We start from the raw sequence: 21,553 nt of genomic DNA, 5'->3' as shown, positions 1-21,553 counted from the left end.
GACAGGAAAAGCAGAGAGAACTAAAGCTTTTATTGGAGAAGGATCCTTTTTTCAGCAGCCTTTGAGATTAGACAAAGTTCTCCTCCGCTGTACCTAGGCAGTGTATTCTGATGTCTGATAATAAAGACGACTAAAAGGAACCAGACATGATCTTTGATTCATTTCTCACTCAAGAGAGGTACTCATTTCCACTACACAGGTGAATCAATTCCCAAAGAACGTTAGGTAGCCTATATTTTCTGTTTGATACTTTTATTTTGCATAGCCACAGCCGTGCTGTTCTATTCTTTCAGTACACAATGTTTTTGATAGCAAAAATAATAATGGGGTTCCAGTTGGATGCTTGGATTAGTATGAAATAAGGCGTTAACTTCTGGTTTGACCTTTTACTAGGCTACCGCTATGGTTGTTTTTTTTTTCAGGGGAAGTGCATCATGATGGGCAATAATTCCTAAAGTTGAGATTAATACAAATAAATTGATGCAGATAAAGAGGATAAAGAGCCGAACTAACCAGAGCACCAGAACAACCCTCAAGGGGTAGCTTACAAAATTAATTTACGTGTGATCTTTTGGTGATGTGCAAATATTCCTTTAATTGGTAGAATGATCAACGAGGTCTGGTGTTCCTCTTCCAACGGGAGGTGGAGAGAGCGCTCAGAGCAACCGTTATTACTAATGGTTATCGCCTTAACGCGTTTCATTACGGTTATAGTCGACTTGTAGCAGAGATCTGCTGTTGAACCAAACATCCTGATAAAAAAAAACAAAAAAAACAACAACAACAATTGAGTGGAAAGGCGGAGAGCCGGGAGTTGCCTTTCTTCGCTGCCAGTCTGCCATCCTTACGGAAGCCTATGTTTTAATTTATCATCTTTTGTTTTAATTTATCAAAACACATATGAATGACATAAAACTTACCGAGTCTGCCACAGAACGATCAAAGAGAGCAGTACGGACATGGGATGTGAGCGCCACCGTCCTCTCATAGCTGAAGCCTGCAAACAAGACGGAGACGCTTTCAGGGCGCGTAAAGACAAGACGGAGCGGCACAAAGCTCCTTCCAGCTGTTGGAATAAAACTGAGCCCACACCGAGATCCGTCTCCATAAAGACAAACAGTACACCGGCTCAGTCTGGACTTCTGTTCACTTCAGTTAAAGCAGGACTCTGTGAGGAAGACCAACTCCAAACACGCCTGAACAAAGAGATCTCCACAGCTGTTTCTATTTTTCATTTATTTTTATTGTTATAATCGAATGATTCTGCCTACCTGAAATGCGACAGGTGTCCAAAAGAGACAAAGCACAGTGTAGATGAGTCTTTGACTGAAGATGAGAGTAAAAACCTTAAGAGATGAGCGCGTTTACTGTCCGTCCATTCTCCTCCAACAGGGAATCCCCACAGCTCACAGAGACTAACCTGAGACACACTGTACCAACAGCAGCGCCCTGCTGTAGCTCACTGTGATGGAGAAATGTTGAGGCGGAGTGGTCCGCTGGCAGAGAAGCGAACATTTCCTGCTAATGAGGGATTCATTAATGCGCACCACTGGGCACGACGGAAACCAACTGCGCAAGTTGCATGAAATTGCTTGTGGAATGGTATCGATGGGTTTTAATAGGTGTTATAGTTACTTAAATTATTTCATTTTGGTTGATTAAATGTAGAAAAGAAGGAGAGGAGAAGAAGCTTCATCATGTGAACATTAACCCATAAGAACCCAGAGCCAGTAATCCTTAAAGGAACATTATGGGGGATATACCACAGAGCAAGTGGACCACATAGAACACATTTATGATGAAAGTCCTACCCCTAAATATCAAAGATCTGTGATGTGACATATACGATACATTGGGCGTTTATGGTATTTATGTTTATGATATTTCTTAATTTAAAAATTCAAAAAACTAGACACATTTTCTGCTTACAGAAACACAAATTTGCCTTTTTCTTTGCATCTTCTTTGCACAACATTCATCAAAATCGTGACATTAATAGTGCTGCTTAACAACAAATTATTTTTCAGGTTTGCTTTTAAGAAAAGTAAGAATAAGAATTCAAAATAAGAATAAATCAATAATAAATAAAAACAAATAACCATTTGCCTTTTTGTTTGCATCTACATAGCATATATCAAAATTGTGACTTTAATTTGTTCAGGAAATCTGGTCAGAACAAGTTAAATGTAATACAGGACAAACTATCAACGGATTAGAATTGTTAAATGGGTTTAAACTTAGCCTGGTAACAAAAATAAGCTTTTTGAAATGAGCTACTTTTTCACATTTCTGTTTCCAGTCACAGCCACATTTTGGAGAAGTCACACCCTGTCACAGTCACATGACCACCACACCAGGTGTTGAGTATACGTCTCTTAGGGATTTAATGAGTTAATGTGAAGTATAAAGCTGAATGTGGGAGATTATAGGAGATTTAAAGTGTTACACCGGTGTCACCGTGGTTTCTTATGGGTTAAAAACCACGCACCAAACCACTGAAGAAAGAAAAAGCTTTGCACACTGTGATGGCAGCCAGATAGTGGCTCCACTGTCCCTCTGACAGGCTGTAGGTAACATCTGTGTAGATAGACTATGATAGCTGACGTGCAGACAATGTTGGCTGCATTAACAAGAAAGCTTTTTCAGTTTTTGCTAAAGCTCCAGTTTAACTTCTCAGGTTGCTACATAACAGTGATGTTCTTCCTTCATCTTTTTTTTTAACACGAGAGCCAAAAGGCAATAATAACATGTGGAACACAGAGCAACTGCTATTTTCTGCAATTGTGTGAACACACTTTGGGAAAGAAGAGAAACAGCAGGAGACGAATCGTAGAGGCACCAGAACCTGAAAGGTCGTAAATGTCTCAAGTAATAGTTCCTGACGGCAGCAACCTTCACAAACAAAAATGGAACAGTAACGGTTAAAAAACAAATGTATACTATAGATATAGATAGAGAGAGCTCTATCTCCTGCCCTGCCAGCAGGGCTTAGGCGTTAGTAAAGATCTGATGCTAACATATGTCAGGGGATGGCTGCAAGGAAAGAACAATACACGCTATCACATCAAAACACTGTATCTGCAAAAGGTCAAGTGCTCAGATATTTAGAAAACCAGCCATTCTTAAGGGAACAGCCTTGTATGTTCAAGGTTTAAGGTTCTGTTATTGTCATTTTACAGCACAGGGTTGCACAACAAAATGCAAATTAAAGTCCATTAATGCTTAACCCTCTGGAGTCCAAGAAATCGCCGGAGCACGACTTCTTCCTGTAGAAACAAAGCAGCATGCTGTCAGCTGAACTCTAAAGTTTTGGCTTTTTCACAAGTTTCCATGTCCAATTTAGTGCGTCAACTCTTTTTCAGCAAAGGCAAAAATCACCACGACCAAGTGTAACATGATTTTACTTTTTTTGCAGAGATTTTTAAAAATTTGCAGTGTGCCTTTCAACATGTTTAATGCAATCTTTTGTGTTTACTGTTTTTTGTGTGTTTTTGTGCGTTTTTATCAGGTAATTTATTGTTTTTATCATGGTTTTTTGCATTTTTTTTTTTCATTTATTGTGCTTTTTTGTGTTTTTTATGTGTTTTTTGTAATTTTTGGGGTGTTTTTGTGTGTTTTTTTTGTTTCAAAATGTTGATCCAGTAAGTCAAAATGACAAAATAATAATGAGGTGAGGTTGAGTTCAAAAAGATGGTACCAGCATGGCATGGTGACCATTATTTAAGTTGCATATACAGGCAGAATAAAAAAAGAGTAAAAAAAACAACCAAATAGCCCCAAACTCCAGAGGGTTAACAAGAAAAACAGAAAACTTTTTGATGGAGTTCAGAGGATGCGTTGAGGGTGTTACACAGTGTTACAGCCTGAGGACAGGTTGCCTGTTTGATATCGTTCCCAGATGGCAGCAGGGTGTTGTGGTTGGTATTGTCTCTTAATATTTTAATATCTTTCGGGTTCTCATCTCCACTCATCACATGCAGAGGGCCATTAAAAAGAACCCTTTTGCTTCGGTTTTTGATCATGACAGGGACAGTGTATCACTTGTTTCAAAGTAAAACTAGTTAAATGTGTATTGGCCTTTCAAAACAAACCTCTGTGTTCACAGGAAAAGGTTATGTTAGAATAATCTGTTATTCTGTCACTTGGATGGGAGTCACTATCTGATTGATGCAGGTCACTATTATTACTATTATTATATTATTATTAATTCACTAACTGTGTATGTAACCTCTCTGTGCATTTATAGATTAATCATGCAAGATGCTTTGATACAATTATCACACTGCAAAAAAAGAAAAGTTGGGTGAACTCAAAATTTCAAGGCAACAAACTTTGATAAAATTTTAAGCTAAGACAATTAAACTAAATATTTTAAGTTTTGTTTTTGAGTTTCGCCACAACGGCCTCCACAAAGACTGCATCACACGTCTGTTGATCTCTATTTTGAGGTCACCGGTGTTGGACACTGTCGAGCCAAGGTATTTAAAGGTGGGGATAAAGTGGTCAGGGGTGCCATCAAACAGGAAGGGTGGTGGGTCTGGTCCATCACCCACATGCATAAGTCCGGTCTTGACCAGCTTATCTTCAGGCCGAGCTTTTTGGTCTCCTCATCGAACACGAGGGCTTCACTGCAGTCTTGCCAAACAGGGTGGTGTCATCAGCGTATTTGAGGTTCTCTAGAACAGTGGTTCCCAACCTTTTTCTTGAGGGACCCATATTTTTATCATTGTAAACTTTGGCGACCCCCTCACTGTGTTATGGGACAGTGGTACAGTCTTAAACTTGTTAGCCACCTGCGGTCCACATAGTATCTCAGCCAATTTAATGCAAGCAGGTTTAATTAGTGTTTCCCCAATGTTGTGTGGCTTTTTGGCTTGCGCAATAAGAAGAGAGCACTCAAAAGAGGCAACCGTTGCTGCTTCTGGTCGCTTCCAGCTTCATTAAAACTGTCCATAATGTTTTGGGGCCTGTTTGTGACAACAAGTTCCCTTTTTCTGAGGAAAAACTCTTTGGGTTTACCCACTGTCTCGGGATGTTTAGTTGTCTGGTGTCGGTTCAGCTTGCAGGGGTTCACGCCCTTATTCTCGCGATAGTCATGACGGTGCAGTCATTCAGCTGAAGAGAGAGCTAGAGCAGATTCCCTGTGTGTCCTGGATCTTGACACAGGAAAAAAAACATTATTTATTATTATTTTTATAATTTGATTTGGGTTTTTTAGTATTGCTACTACTTCAGATTCTGTTCAATTGTAGCTCTTTATTGTTTATTTTTTTAATGCACTTTTAGATGTGCCTGTTTCAGATTTGGGAAAAATTTAGAAGGGAAACAAAAATTGCTTATTTTTCATTACATTCGTTGGTGTTGGTTTAAAATGTCAAGTCAAATTTATTTATATAGCACATTTCATACGGCAGGCGTAAACTCAAAGTGCTTGAAGTAAAAATAATACATGGCAGAAATATACAATATACATACACTAAACATTGCATTAACATTATGTATAAAACAGATAAAATAAACCATAAAATAATGTGACATACATAAAAACATAAAAACATATAATACAGCATAAAAAATGAGAGTAGAGTAGGGTAAGAGGTAGTGGTATTATCATTGTTAAAAGGAACAACAATAGTAGTGCTTTTAAAAGAGCCTTTTTATCCTTTACCTAACTAAAAGCTTGAGAAAAAAGATGTGTTTTAAGTCTGTTTTTAAAGGAAGACACTGTTGTAACAGAGCTGAGTTCATGTGGTAAAGAATTCCAGAGAGTAGGACCAGAATGGCTGAAGGCACCATGAGCTGCTTTAGTGTTTATTCTGTGTCATTACATGCTGCTTACTGGTTGCTGCAAATGTCTCGCTCATCTAAATTTCTTTAAAATCCGGTCCAGTTGAACTTATAATTGAACAGCTGTGGTGTACACAGAATTTGAGGCACATACAGTACATCGCTTGCACACAGCTAACACAGAAATGAACTCTGTATGAAAGCAGTGCAGAGCAGCAGTGAGTGGGACACACACTAATATGCACTAATATGCATGTGCTGCCAGACCAGTTACCAGAACAATCTGTTTTTGTACGTTGTCAACAGAGAACAGTTGTAAACACACAGACGGAGGGAGCAGGAGCACATTCACATAGTAAATAACTGTTTACTGTTTTATTAATGTTCCGTGTACAGACGCTTTAATCACTTACAATCTCTTAAACTCCCTCATGGCAGGTCTGCCTGCCAAAGCCATCCGACCTCTGCAGCTCATCCAGAATGCAGCTGCTCGGTTCGTCTTCAATCTTCACAAATTTTCACACACAACACCCCTCCTCCCTCTTCCACTGGTTACCAGTGGCTGATACGCTTCAAGACTCTAGCTCTGGCGTACTCTGCTGCTAATGGTTCAGGTCCTACTTACATCCAGGACCTTGTCAAACTCTACACCCCTGCCCGTCCTCTCCGCTCTGCATCAGCCAAACAGCTGGAGACTCCCACCCTGCGTGGGTCAACTTCCCTCAAACCTCCTCCAGACTTTTCTCTGTCCTGGCTCCTAAATGGTGGAAGGAGCTCCCCACCAACATCAGGACCTCAGACAGCCTGTACATCTTCCACCAGGCTGAAGACCTTCCTCTTCCAACAATACCTCGGTTAAGTGGGCGGCTGTGGCTCAGTTGGTAGAGCAGCCACATACTGATCGGAATGTTGGTGGTTCAATCCCCGACCATGTAGTGTCCTTGAGCAAGACACTGAACCCCAAATTGCTCCTGATGCTGCGTTCATCGGTGTGAGAATGAATTCCCAATGGTGGCAGGTGGCACCAGTGTGCCCTGGTAGCCCCTAACACCAGTGTGAACGGGTGAATGAGCGTAGTGTGTAGTGTAAAGCGCTTTGGATAAAAGCGCTATATAAGTGCACTCCATTTTAAGTCATGGTCACCTAATATTAAAAAAAAAAAAATTTACGTAAAGCACTCCTGTAGCGATTACAGTTGGCTCTTAAAGTTCAGTACTTAATTGATTCCTGTGGTCTGAGGCTAGTACCTTCAGGTTGAATGCACTTATTGTAAGTCGCCTTGGACAAAAGTGTCAGCTAAATGACATGTAATGTAATGTAATGTAACTTACTGCAACAGTGGGGAGGGGCAGGGTGGCACCTGGTGAGACACAGGACCACAGCTCTAACACAGCTTTTAGCCAAAGCTTGAGAGCCAACTCGGAAAGTTGGCTTTCCCGAATTTCACAACAAAGAAATAAGAGTTAGCAGAACTATTATATCCCTTGTTGTGAACCCCAACTTAAAGATATAAGTAACAACAACTCACCAACTTGTTTTTGAGCAGACAACTGGCTTCCTTTGTTGTGCTAACTTACATTATTGCATTAAATATCAATAATTTATAGTTCCAAGTTTTACCAACTTAAATCACTGTTTCAGGCCAAAAAATACAAGTTGGCTTTTTTGCAGTACAGAACTTCACTGGAAAGATATAATATGCCCAAATCCATCAGCTACATGCTAGGTAAAGGCTAGTAACTTAAACACAAATCTACCATTAGTAAAAGGACCTGATTGTAGATTTGTAACTTATTTTGACATATTTTGACCAGAAAAATTGCTGTCATGTTGACAGATGTGGCCTGTAGCTGTATGTGCATTCTCTAATTCCTGCCAGCACTCTGGACTGCACGTTTTCCTGGCTTTGTTAGTTCAGAGCTGTTCTTAAAGGGTCATGGAGTGTAAATGTTTAGTCACAGTGAGCTGAACATGAACACAGCAGGCACATGATCTCCAAACTGAATGATGATAGCAGTATAAAGGAGTTTAGTAACAAATAAAGCTTGTAGTATCATGCATTTTGAAACCGTTTAAAAACTTTAATACACTGTAAAATATGTTTATAGAAATTACAGTAAAACTCAAATGACTCTTAACTTGATTTGTTGACACATGTTGATCTGTTCTGTTCAACCTGCATCTGCTATGGGTTTAAAAAAATAAATCATTCTAGTTAAGGATTTTTTTTCCCTTTTCTGATGCGAGGGTCAACATCCAGAGGGTGTCTATGCTGTGCAAACTGTGCACTGTAAAAAAAAAAAAAAAAAACCCTGTTGTTTTAACGGTAAAAAACCAGCAGCTGTGGTTGCCAGAACTTTAACGTAATAAATACGGTGCACCTTTTTGTAATATTACGGTAAAGTGATATTAGCACTGTTGATTTCACGTTTAAGATTGACATTTTATTCCATATTTTTCTGTAAAAAATAAAAAGTTTTTCCATCAAAAGAAACACTGTTCTGCCATGTAATTGACAAGAAAATACTTCATAAATGCTGCATAAATTAAAGATTTAACCATTAAATATTAAAGTATATTTCTGTTGGAGATATGGTGTTTAGTACATTTAACAGTGAGAAAATGTACTTTGACAAAAAATAAATGCAAAAATGATGGCTTGTATATATATTACAGTATTTTTTGCTACAAACACGGTGCCAGTGTATTTTACAGTGGAGTCATTAGGGACCGAGCACCGAGGTGCGAGGACCCTATTGAAATTGGTACGTTTATTATTATTCATACCAAAAGTAAATCGCCTTTTTGGGGGCTTTATCATATTCAAAAACTCACCATTTGAATATACATCAATCTCCCAGTAAATTTACGTATTCTAGTATTCGCGGGAATTGGCGTGGCAAAATGACTCACTAGCGCCCCCTTGAAAGTCAAGAAAATGAAGCCCCTCGCACAGGAATGTCGTAGAGACACAAAATTTGGTACATACATGTATCATGGGAAGACGCACCAAAAAGTCTCAAGAACCCATACCCTAAAACGTACAGGAAGTCGGCCATCTTGGATCAAAAGTGGCGTTTCCTGTTGTTTTGGCCCACTTCCAGGTCGCATACTTTAACAAACTCCTCCTACAGATTTTACCCGATTGACTTCAAACTTGGTCAGTACCATCACAAGGCTTTTGGGATCAAAAGTTGTAAAAATCTTTACCGACGGTCACACTATGTGGGCGTGGCATGGCGCCAAAATATGGCGTCTCGCCATCTAACACCAGACTGGATAACTTGACCATACATTGTCCAATATGTCCCAAATTTCACACACGTGATTAGGGTCCAGCCAGGAACACACCCACATGTCAATATTGACACCCAGTCATAGCGCCCCCTGCTGGCTACAGGAAGTAACATGTTTTACACCTACCACGTGCACAGTAGTCGGAGACATGCAATTTGGTACGCATAGGGACTGAGCACACAGCGCCGCGTCCGACGGCGCCTCCCCCGACGGCTCCACTCTGCTCGGTCCTGTTCAGTCCTGCTTGCAGGCCTAGTTTTTATTTATTTTTTTAAACTGTAAAAAATACAGTTTTGGCTGATATATACATTTACAGTGTTTCATTGTTACTGAAACTGAATTAACCCATTTATCATTTTACGTCTTTTGTCATGGTTTAGCAGTTTTTCACCGTAAAATCTACAGACATTTTTTACAGTGTACAGTCCTTCGAGGCAAATTTGTATTTGTTATTTTGGGTTATGTAAATAAAATTGAATTGAATTAAATTGAACTGAACTGTTTGTTCACCAGCTGGTCTCTGACGATCTGAACATACAAATGTTCAAAACATACAAAGTTCAGCAATTGTAAGCTAAAAACACACGTTGGTGAGTTGGTGAAGACCAAACCAGAGCTTTAAAGAGACTGAATAGTTTTTCTTACATTGACCAAGCAGCCAGAAACGTATTTCTTTGTATTGCTACTGTATTTGTTTGAAGAATTTGTCTTTCCTTGTTAAGCTTCATTTTAGGTCTCACTCTTCTTCTATGTCTCAGGTCGAGTTATGTCAGTTCAAACTATCATCCATCAAACCTCATGGAAACCCATTTCTTCAAATGTTTTTAAACGAAATCCTAGCAAATCTGTGCCAAGCTCATGGGTTTCATAGATGACACCCACATCAGCCATGGTGCATTACTTATAGCTGTACTTGGCAGTCAGATGAGTTGTGACAGGTTCAGTCCAGTATGAAGAATCCTCCTAAGGCTATCTGGCGTGCTCCATCTTGGGATCAGCCTGACCCAGGAAGCGTCTGGAATACTGGTTAAGTGACAAGACTGGTGGAGATTTCTACACATTCAAATCTTTTGCCCATAATTTACTAAAGTGTTTTGGTGAATTAGCCTGCTGAACTTCCAAAATGATGGCCTACTTATGAGTTAAAGACTTGGAAATCCAGTATTTCTTATGCAGGAGTTTTTGAGCCCTCATTTAAATAAGATACACTGTAAAAAACATGAAGCTTACCAAATATTTTCTTCTTATATCTAGTATCTTAATTATCTTGTTTTGAGTATAATTTAGCTATTGACCATAGCTTCATGTGCTTATTTTAAGAACATGTGTCTTTTTGTAACAAGAATGAGTGGATGACCCCTCTTTACAGGGATTTCAGTCCTGTTTAAAGACTTCTTTTTAGGATTGACATTTTGAGCTTTTTCATGCTTTTCAATCTGTTCAACTGAATATGGTCAGTTTTTACCAAAAATATTGGTTCCAGTTGAGAGTTTCAGTTGCATGTAGTTTAAATGCTATTTTAAAAGCATTTTCTACCACCAGTATCTACCCACAGATACTGGAATGATTAAAAAAAAGGGGCTAGTTTCAACTATTTCTGGCTTCTTTTAATATTACTACAGGTGGGCTTTTCAAGCCAGAATTGCTACTGCCCAAAGGTGTGCACTGCCCGGGAATCGAACCCAGGTCACAAGAATGGGAATCTTGCATGATACCACTACACCAGCAGCGCAGGTTCATGAATCCTTTCTCACCAGTCACAGTGTCAGATTGATCAGGTGTTGCTAAATGTGGCATCTGAAAACAAGTGTCATTTAAATGTCATGCACAAATATAAACTGGAATTTGTTGTTAGCTAATGCTAATCTGCTAGTGTTAGCCTGCCAATGTTAGCCCGCTAGCGCTAGTCCATATCAATCACATTGCAGTTAAACAAATGAAATAAAATTAATGATACACGTTTTAGTTGGTCTTGTTGGTAAAATAATCCAGCCCCTGATGTATACAAATGGTTTTCAAGACTTGGGTCCTCTCTGGAACCAGTTTTCCTGGCCGAGAGCCAGTTCTTTGGCAGTTAAAAAGCGAAGAACTGGTTCCAAATTGGGCACCGGCTCCAAACTGGTCCTGGAACTGCTTTGGTGGAAAAGGAGTAATAGAGGCCCACGACCATGAGAGCTGTGCAGGGTGGCCCCGGCTCCAGACTCAAAGAACAACCTTTGCAATCAGCTGTAAAGATGTTAGCACTCAGGCCTGAACCATGACACACCAAACGGATCTCTTGTTTTCAGAGACCACTAAAGCCTTTTAACCTTCCCTGATATGATTTTAAGACGAGAGATTAAAGCCAATTTAACACAGAGGTACTGCAATATTGGTGTAATGAAAGTCAGCTGCTTTGCTTTTTTACACTGAACAAAGCAACTGCAGGAAAGTGCCACCTTAGGGTGTAATTGTAGATATGGCATGTCAGCATTTTGGAAGCAAAAGTGACATAACGTTTACATTTTGTCACAGCTTCGGCATCTTCTGTGTGAGACAATCCACACCGCCCAACACTCAAATAAATATATAAATGGGCCACCCAAACTCCACCAACCGTAACAGTAGCACCAACTGAGCCCTGCAGCGCTGTCAAAGCTGTGTGTATGCCTGCGTGTGCATGTTTGTGATGAGCGACAGAGAAAAAGAGATGCGAGCACAGAAAGTGTGGAAGGTTGACTGTTGCATGCAATGTTAATTCTTAATAATTTACTCTGAATGCTGCTTTGTCACTTTGTGGCCTGCCTGCGTCACTAGAGTCGCCTCTGTTGCAGATCTGTCACTGCCTCTGTTGCTGACTCAATCTGCCCCCCATATACCCCCTTTACTCTCAGCCTTGACCAGGCTAGAGATCAGTCAGAGCCACTTATTTATCTGTGTCAGCTGCTGGAGCTGTATGTTGCAAGAGTCATGCGCATACAGTCCAGCAGACTGTCAAAGCCGGTTCATTGTGCTTTTGTATACCAATATCATCAGAGAGTCCATTTTACCTCGTATACACTGTGTATACACGTGTATAGTTTACTGCAGGAATCTTTTTTTTTATGCTCCACAGAGTAGCCTATTTTGTTGTTGTTGTTGTTTTTTTAGCTTTCTTCAGGGTTTTTTCAAGCATGTTATTAGATCCTGTGATGAAGGATTTGTGCAATTTACATTGGTGTTTATTTATTGATTGAATCTCCATTAGCACCAGCACATTAGCATAGCTATTCTTCCTGGAGTCCAAACATTAAATCAAGTTGTCCATTCTCTGAGATCATCAACAAAACAACAACAACAACAACAACCGTCAATACAGTCACAACACATATACAATCACAAACGCTGACAAACATGAACCACAAGACATGACGCAACACTTGTACAGTAAAATTAAGAGTCCATACACAACATACAAACACCATAGCATAACATACAAACAGATACCAAAAAATAAATAGAGGAAAAGAAAAAGCGGTCTCACAGGATAGGAAGATTGTTTATACAAAGACCCTTGTGGACCCGTACAATTTAGCTACTGCAGCTGCAACATTAAAAGAAACTGTTTAAGCAAAAATGTATACCTCTCCTTTGGAATCTACTAATACGATGTAAAGTGGCAAGGGACGGTTGGCCCAGGGTGTAAATCTAGCCAGGACTGCACATATGTAATTACAGCCATATCTACTCATTCCCAAGATTGTGCAGTAATATTATGTGATAGGAAAATTATATTTAATATAATTATTAGACCGTGATGTTCAAACATCAAGGTCTTTGTCTGACTTTTTTCCCTTTCTGTCTTTTACATTTTCTTCAGTGTCTTAGAATATCTATCTTGCAGTGATATTATGAGATGTTGATAGTTAGCCATTCACACGGTTTGTGAGTTTACAGCTCCAGCTTGGAGATGTTTGCAAGTGATGAGTTCACTTTGATTTGGTATCAAAAGCTTATGAAATTTAGGAATTTCTGCAAGAATTGCATTTTTGGAGATTGGATGGCGAATACTTGTGTTGCGTATACTGCAGAGAAACCCCTTATCGTCAATATACGTAGGGAAGCCCTCCATCCTCTGGATGCACTCCGTCTCTAGTTTGTGCTTATAGTTTCATGAGACTGTGATTATCCTAGAGGCCATAACAGGTAATTTTATACAGTAAGTCAAGTAAAAAAAGGGTTCTGTTTTAATTTGACAAATCATTACTGTATGTACCATTTGTTGACATTAAGGCTAAGAACATTTACAGCAGATTGTTGGAAGCCTCTGTGGACAAGTGATTGTGATACTAAGGGATGCTGACAGCCACACACATCTGGCTTACATACTGTGTGTGTGTGTGTGTGTGTGTGTGGTGGTTGGGGGAGGGTGTTCATGGTATGTTAGGGTAGGTGGTCATGACAGCTCCTCTTTGAAATTGCAGCATTAATGACAGAGAGCATAGAGCATGTGGCATACAAGTGACCTGCTGTTGTCATTCAGATACTATTATCTATCTATTACATGCTAACGTGATAACCTGCCTCAATGTCAGCAATTTACAACAATTGCTGTGTCTTGACACTGACCCTTTTAGAATGGGATTAATACAATAAATCTGTGTTTTGTAAAGACGTCTCTCTGCTTCCTACCTCTCAATGCTAAGTGGGGATGAAGAATGGAATAGAGTGAAGAGTGAGAGTCCCGACCACATATAACTGTATACCCAATTCTTACAGGTTTTAAGTAAAAAACAAAACAAAGATTAATTAATGTAACTATAACATTTTGACCAGAAATAAAATGACAAATAGTTCTTTTTCTCCACAGCCAGGTAAGACGCTTCTGACGTTGTCTCCAGTTCAGGAGTGACTTGACTTGAGGAATGCCCATGTCTGGGATTCGTCAGTCCACTCTTTCTGAAGCTCCCCCAAATTCTTGAATGGATTGTGCTTGACAATCCTCTAAAGGCTGCAGCCTGTTGATGGTGCACCTTTTCCTACCACACTCTTTCCTTCCACTTACCTTTCTATAATTATGCTTGGATATATCACTCTGTGAACAACCAGCGTCTTTAGCAATGACCTTTTGTGGCTTTCCCTCCTCATGGAGAGTGTCAATGACTGATCTATCAAGTCATCAGTCCTCCCCATGATGGTGTAGCCTACTGACCCGGTCTGAGAGACCATTTAAAGGCTCAGCAAACCTTTTCAGGTGTTTGAGTTAATGACACCATGAGTTTCCAATATTGAACTTTATTGAGTTTTGGGTTTTCTTTATATCTATGCCATAACCATCAAAATTACAAGAAAAACACTCTATGTGTAATTAATATATATAATAAATGAGTTTCACTTTCTAAAACAATTGACAAAAAATATTGAACTTTTTCACGATGTTCTAATTTTTTACTTGTGATGCAAAAACATTTCTCACAAAGAGAGAGAGAGAGAGGGAGAGAGAGAGACAGAGAGAGAGAGAGAGAGAGAGAGAGATGTTTATAACATAGGCACAGACAGCCTTGGGCCAAGGCTTCATGGTGCTTCATTTGCCCTCCTGTGCCATCAAGTGGACAATAAATGTAAAACAGACAGAGTGATTACAATGACACCATGGCTTTGGTTGTGATGTGAATGTGTTTGTGTTACTAGGGACAATATGTAACATGTAAAATAGGGAAAACATTTTATTCATTTATAGTTCAAGATAACAACTTTCCACAGTGCTGGGCTTCATGAGATTTCTTTGTTTTAATAGATTATTTCACCTGCTTTAGACAATACCCTTCCACAGGGCACAGATGAAGCTGGGGTACAGAGAAAAGCAACCGCAAGTTTATACAGATTGAGATATACATTTTTCTGTCTTTCGCCATGCTCTAGATCAGGGATGGGCTATTTAAATGCTGCAGGGGGCCACAATGTTTCATGGACACTACCACAGGGCCACATATTGGAGCGTGCACTTCACCAGATATGATGAAACTGCAATTTTAAATATGTTTACAGTGCAGTAACTTAACATATGTCATGCTCAAATGCATGTATAACAGTATAAATAGGAATACAAAAGATTTGAAGCAAACAAAAAATAACCACTTACTGTGATTTCTTTTTTTTCAGTGCAAGAACAGCAGACCAACATTAATTGGAAGAAGTAATTTTGTGCATTTTTACACTGCACTTTTAAGATTTCATGCTCAAATGCATGTAGTTGTACTGAGGGCCACTTCAAGTGAGGGTGAGGGCCGTAAGCGGCCCCCGGGCCTCCAGTTGCCCATCCCTGCTCTAGGGGTTAAAAATTTTAATTGAATTAAATTTTAATTAAAGATTTTACCATTAAATATTACAGTATATTTTTGTTAGAGATATGGTTTGCAGTAAATTTAACAGTGAGAAAAAGTATTTTTACAAAAAATAAATGCAAAAATGATGGCTTGTGTATATATTACAGTATTTTTTGCTACTAACACAGTGCCAGTGAGTTTTACAGTGGACTAATGTATTTAAAAATGTTTTTTTTTTAAATGTAAAAAAATACTGTTTTGGCTGATATATACATTTACAGTGTTTTATTGTTACTGAAACTGAATTAACCCATTTATCATTTTACGGTCTTTTACTGTCATGGTTTAGCAGTTTTTCACCATTACAGCTACAGACATTTTTTACAGTGTACATATTTACAGTAGTAGTTTTTTTAAATTATCAAGCAGGCACTCTGTTTGAACAGTCAACCAATAATTTGTTAACCAGGTCCATTCCACATCAAACCTCATTATAGGGTTTGGCAATGTTAAAATTTTCCAGTCGGCCATCAATAGCCCAGCAACTGGCCATTGTGTATTTCCCCATTTAAAACATGAAGGTTATGTCAGTTGGGAGAGCTGGGGTGCTGCTCTTTATGCAGTGTATGTACATTGCCACTTGAATCTTGTGCTTTCGACATCTTCAAAGGTGTCTCCTACTGTGGACGCTTTTTTGATGTTTTAAATTCACTGGATCATTTCATGACTGGAGCCAACAGACACGCACAATTTCTACACATCCAAAAAGAGCTTCATTCTTCACAGACCCTGCACTGGAAAAAACAACTGACAATAAAATAAGAAATAAATAACAAGTAAAATTATCTGTCAGTGCAGTAAGTACATTTTTCTTTGTAAGAGTTCTTTACATAAGTTAAAATATCTAGGCACTGGAAAAACCAATGATGTCTTGAAATAAATCCAAATATACTTATTTTGAGCAATTATGGCTTGAATTAAGAATGAGCTGTACCCATTCTTAAAGTGTTATAGTTTAAGGAGTTATTTTGGATTGGGTTGCAATGTTTTTTTCTTTTAATCCTTTGTGTTATTATTGTATATATTTGTTTGAGTAGTTACCTTGGATTGGTATTTAAGATTGTTTTTTTTCCCTTTTGTCTCTTGTCTTTCTTTCTCTTCTCCTTATTGTTGTATAGATTTGTGAGGATCTTAAACTCTAAGCTAAATTTATAAAGGGTTTATTTTTATTTTATGTATTTACTTTTTTTCTCAGGATCAAATGTATATTGTAATTGTTTGTAATTTTATTCTATTTTGTATATTGGATATTTATAGTATTGTGATTTTGTATGTAGTTGTAAAAGCCCAACTAGGGACAGGAGTTAAAAATTAGCTGAAGCTATATCTCTATATGTTAACTGCATTGTTTCTATCAAATAAAAAAAAATAAAAATAAAAATAGCCCTACTGTAGTAACATTAAAATAAGCCATAAATACTTGAAACGAGCACGTTTTGGTGGTAGAAAATGCTTTTGAAATATCATTTAAACTCCATGCAACTAAAACTCTCAAGTGGAGCCAATATTTTAGGTTAAAAACTCACCATATTCAACAGTTGAATAGATTGAAAAGCATGAAAAAGCTCACAATGTCAATCCTAAAAAGAAGTCTTTAAACAATAACATAATTAAATAAGCACATAATAATAATACTAATAATTATATAAGCACACAAAGCTATGGTCAGTATGTACATTATACTCAACACAATATAATTAAGATACTATTGCTAGATATAAGAAGAAAATACTTGGTAAGCTTCATGTTTCGATCACGTTGCCTGTTACAAGCTGTTCTGTGGAGCGCCGTTCTCAAGTTAACAGCTCTCAGAAAGGCTAAATAGCCTCTCTTCGCTGGTGTTTGAGAGAGAACTTTCAAAGACGTTGAACAATATGAAACAACTGAATCGTATAAGACAGACATAAAACACACTTTATTAGTCAACATTTTGACACCCACATTAAACATCTCAGCAAGACCTCCTTCGACCACCTCAGGAACAAGCCAAGCTCCGCCCACACTCAGTCTGTCAGATGCAGAACAGCTGGTCCACGCCTTTATTACTGTAACGCACTCCTCATCAGGACTCCTAGCAAGAGCCGCCAAAAACTGCAATGCATCCAGAACAGCGCCGCTAGAGTCCTGATGAGGGTAAATATGACCACATCACACCATCCTTCACTCACTCCACTGGCTTCCTGTTTCATCAGGATCGACTCCAACATCTCTCTACTCACCCATCCGTGCATCCATGGAAACACTCCTCCTGACCTCAAAGAACTCCTCACACCACCAAGCTCCTCACGTAACCTCCTCTCAGGGCACAAAGACACCCTACAGCCCCAGGACTAAGCTCCGTGATCGGGCCTTCTGCTTAGCCTCCTCACCTCTGGAACTCCCTCAGACCACCTGAGGGCTCCACAAACAATAGACTCTTTTTTAAAAGAAAGCCTAAAAACCTTTCTCTTTGAAAAGGCCTTTTATTAAATGCATCATTGTGCTTTGGCTTTTAAACCTGTATTTAATCTTGTGGTACTCTGTAGCACCTTGGGATTCATTTTAACAATGAAAAGTGCTTTACAAATAAAATGTTTTTTTATTATTATTATTATTATTGTTATTATTATTATTATTATTAACAAAATAAAATTCAAAATGTCTTGATAAGTTTGTCTTTCCCTGATGTTCCCTCAGGCCTACATTCCCACAACACAGGCTCCTTGCATTCCCTTCACTAATGCACATAACATCCTTACTGATTAGGGTCAGCACATAGACACAATCACTAACTCTGCTTTGGTCAAAATAATTCCTTAATTCACAGTTAGGCGTAGAGCAGCTATACTTTCATATTTCACTCTTGTGTTTCCACGCTGTCTCTCCACTGCTGGCCTTTCTGTGCTCCTGTTTTTAGCTCACTAAATGAGTGTGTTATTTACTACTCCAGCACAGCCTGTCCTATCTCCACAGACTGCATATATATAAAGTCTTTGTTCTCCAAGCTCCATCTTAGTGTTGTGCAGCAACTCACCTTGGCTCCACTGTTCACTGCATTCAGGTACGACTCCGCTGGATGTTCTTCAGAGGCAGACCATCAAATATGCATATTAAAGGATTCTAATTTTCTCTTTCTACACATGTGATGGGGGGTATGGGTGCTGGAGTTATTTTGTTATTTTGTGTTTTTCATGTATCTTGGTAACTTTAATTTTGGCATGCTTACTTTCTAATTTCTCACAGCCCATACACAGTTAAAACCAGAAGTTTACATACACTATAAAAAAGACACATATGCTTTTTTTCTCACTGTAACTGACATTTTTATGTTTGTATTTTTGTATATTTTTGAAAAAGAATCACTTTTCCTGTTTTAGGTCTGTTAGGATTACCAAAAGTATTTCCATTTGCTAAATGCCAGAATAATGAGAGAAGGGTTTTTTTAGACAATTTTATTACTTTCTTCAAAGTCAGAAGTTTATATACGCTAAGATTAATATGCCTTAAAACAATGTGGGAAAACCCAGATGATGATGTCATGTCTTTGGAAGCTTCTGATTGGTTTAAAGCAGAGCTGAAGAGGCATGTGGGAGCTTGGCTCAGTTACACCAGTTCTGTCAGGAGGAATGGGCCAAAACTCCTGCCAGCTATTGTGAGAAGCTTGTGGAAGGATATCCAAAACATTGACCCAAGTCATACAATTTAAAGGCAATGGTAGCAAATACTAATGAAATGACTTTCAAGAAAGTAATAAAAACATTGTCTAAAAAAGTATCTCTTCCATTATTCTAGCATTTAGCAAATAGAAATAATTTTGGTAATCCTAATTGATCCTAAAACAGGAAAAGGTTAATCAGATTTAATGTCAGACAGTGAGAAAAAAAAGATTATGTGTCTTTTTATGTAGTTTATGTAAACTTCTGGTTTCAACTGTATTTATCAAATTATCCATATTTCCATTGATCGATCAAATTAGCACCATCATTATTCCAGTTTCACCGTGTGTGTGGCATATTAAAATATTTAAAAGGCCCAAAAGACTTTCACAGTAAGAGCTCCAGCAGACATCACAAGATTGCTAGAGGGAAGGGTGAAAGATAAGCAAAGTCAGGGCGCCATCTTGTGGTCAAACATATCACATACACCCACAAGCACTCAACCCATGGAAATACAAGTTTTAGGGGATTATGTTATATGATGCACTTGACCAAATATTATTCTCCAAAAATATTCTCCTTGCCAAAGAACCCAACTTTGAAGTCAAGATTGCAACATAACGTAATTTTCTTTCTTTCAATGGTCTTTTTATTGATGACAAAGCATGTATAAGACAATCACTGTACAGGAAGAACATTTTTGATTTTTTTGTACATCCAAACATGACACAACACAAACAACTGAAAAAAAAAAGAAAAAAGATTTACAACCAAAAGGATGAAATACAGGGTAGAAAGAAAAACATGGAAGAAAATAAATAAATAAATAATAATAGAAAAAAATAAATGAATAAAATGAAAATTAAATTAAATTTAAAAAAGGAAGGGGTAATAACAACCTGGTCTCACAGGAATCTGTGAAATAGCCACGGATTCGCTTAACTCAAAATCCGTGGAATAGCCACGGAATCACTCAAATTTCCGTGAAACTGACACGGATTTCGCTACAATGCAAGTTAATGACAGTCATATCCCGTGGCTATTCCAACATACAAAGTGATTATGTACATTCATTGAGTGAATATTTAGAAAATAAAACATATATTTCTCGCTAGAAATGTGATCAAAATCCATTTTTATGCAGAAACTAAGTCAAAATATTGATTTTTTCACAAAAAATGAGAGAACTGTCCGCCATGTTTTTTGTTCTTACCGCCGGAACCTTAAAAGTCACGTGACTTGGAACAAACCAATAAGAAAAAATATCCATGGAATCATTAACATGCATTGTAGCGAAATCCGTGTCAGTTTCACGGAAATTTGAGTGATTCCGTGGCTATTCCACAGATTCCCGTGAGACCAGGTTCAGATATAAAGTATCACTACGGTATTGCCCTACTACAAACATAGTAGCTGATGTCCCCACAAAGCCACTGACAAAGGCTAAGTTTGAGAGGTTCAAGGCATACTTGTTTGGAGAGTAATGTGAACTGGAAATAGTGAATGTTTTTGAAGTTTTCAGAACACTGCCAGTATGCAAAATGTTTTATGTTGGGGTTATGTACACTACAGGCCAAATGTTTGGAAGCAACTTAAATGCTCTGTTCACAATGATTTTCTTAAAAACCATTATGAATTTTTGTTTTGTTTTTGGATGTGTTTACTGCATGATCAGACTTTACTTTTACTGAATTGAACCATTTTCCTCCATTGATCTTTAGGTAAACATTGATGTTATCAGACCATTGGTGAATAAATGTTACCAAAATAAAAGAAGGGCTTAGTTTTAGGGTTGAGAAGATTTAGAAGAGTCACAACTTCAGATCAAAAGTCAAAAACAAATCACAGTTTGCATTATTCACTTTAGCTCTTTGTCTTTTGAGAGTTTGGATACAAAAATCCCAATAAATCTCAACTGTGTTCATATCTCTGACAAAAAAAACAAGAGTTCAGATTTATACATTAAGGAAAGAAGGAAACACAAAGTCTAAGCAATAAAAACCCAAAGATTGATAATTATAGTAAAAATGTGTTCTAAAAAGTGACTCTTTATATAATAATCATGTGTATTTTGTTGCAAAGTATAGCAATGAAACTATGATCTTTTTTGTACTAATTTTATCTTGCTTCCAAACGTGTATATATATATATATATATATATATATATATATATATATGTATGTCTTTAAGTGGGAGTGTTAAGCATATGTGTTAAGTGGGAGTGTTAAGCATATTTAATAATATGAGTGCACTGTAAAAAAAAATTCTGTTTCTTTTACAGAAAAAAACTGTCAGCTGTGGTAACCAGAATAATTCTGCAAAAAATACAGTACAAATGTAAACAACTTTACAGAACAACTTGTACATTTTACTGGTGTTCAGTGTTCAATAAATAATAACTGAATGTTAATTTACTGGTTTTCAATGCACAATAAGCAATATCTGCATGTACATTTTGCATAAATAATTAGTATCAAAGCAGCATCATCC

General features: G+C 37.9%; 1 protein-coding gene and 1 non-coding gene across 2 annotated transcripts in view; both read right to left on the bottom strand.

Moving 5' to 3' along the window:
* Positions 1–1,464, bottom strand: part of gabra2a (gamma-aminobutyric acid type A receptor subunit alpha2a) — a 38,380-nt gene extending 36,916 nt beyond the window's left edge. The window contains exons 1-2 of the mRNA XM_059352922.1: positions 1,272–1,464; positions 921–997 (exon numbers count right to left, since the gene is read on the bottom strand). Coding sequence (XP_059208905.1) covers positions 921–988 — 68 coding nt within the window. The 5' untranslated portion in view covers positions 989–997; positions 1,272–1,464. The remainder of the gene's footprint in view (positions 1–920; positions 998–1,271) is intronic.
* Positions 1,465–10,745: 9,281 nt separating this feature from the next.
* Positions 10,746–10,816, bottom strand: trnag-ccc (transfer RNA glycine (anticodon CCC)). Its single transcript has one exon. It is a non-coding gene; the product is annotated as a tRNA-Gly (tRNA).
* Positions 10,817–21,553: the final 10,737 nt, after the last annotated feature.

Source organism: Centropristis striata, chromosome 16, assembly GCF_030273125.1.
Source record: "Centropristis striata isolate RG_2023a ecotype Rhode Island chromosome 16, C.striata_1.0, whole genome shotgun sequence".
NCBI lineage: Eukaryota > Metazoa > Chordata > Actinopteri > Perciformes > Serranidae > Centropristis > Centropristis striata.
The sequence above is the reverse complement of the archived record's forward strand: the minus strand, read 5'-3'. Positions and strand labels throughout refer to the sequence as shown.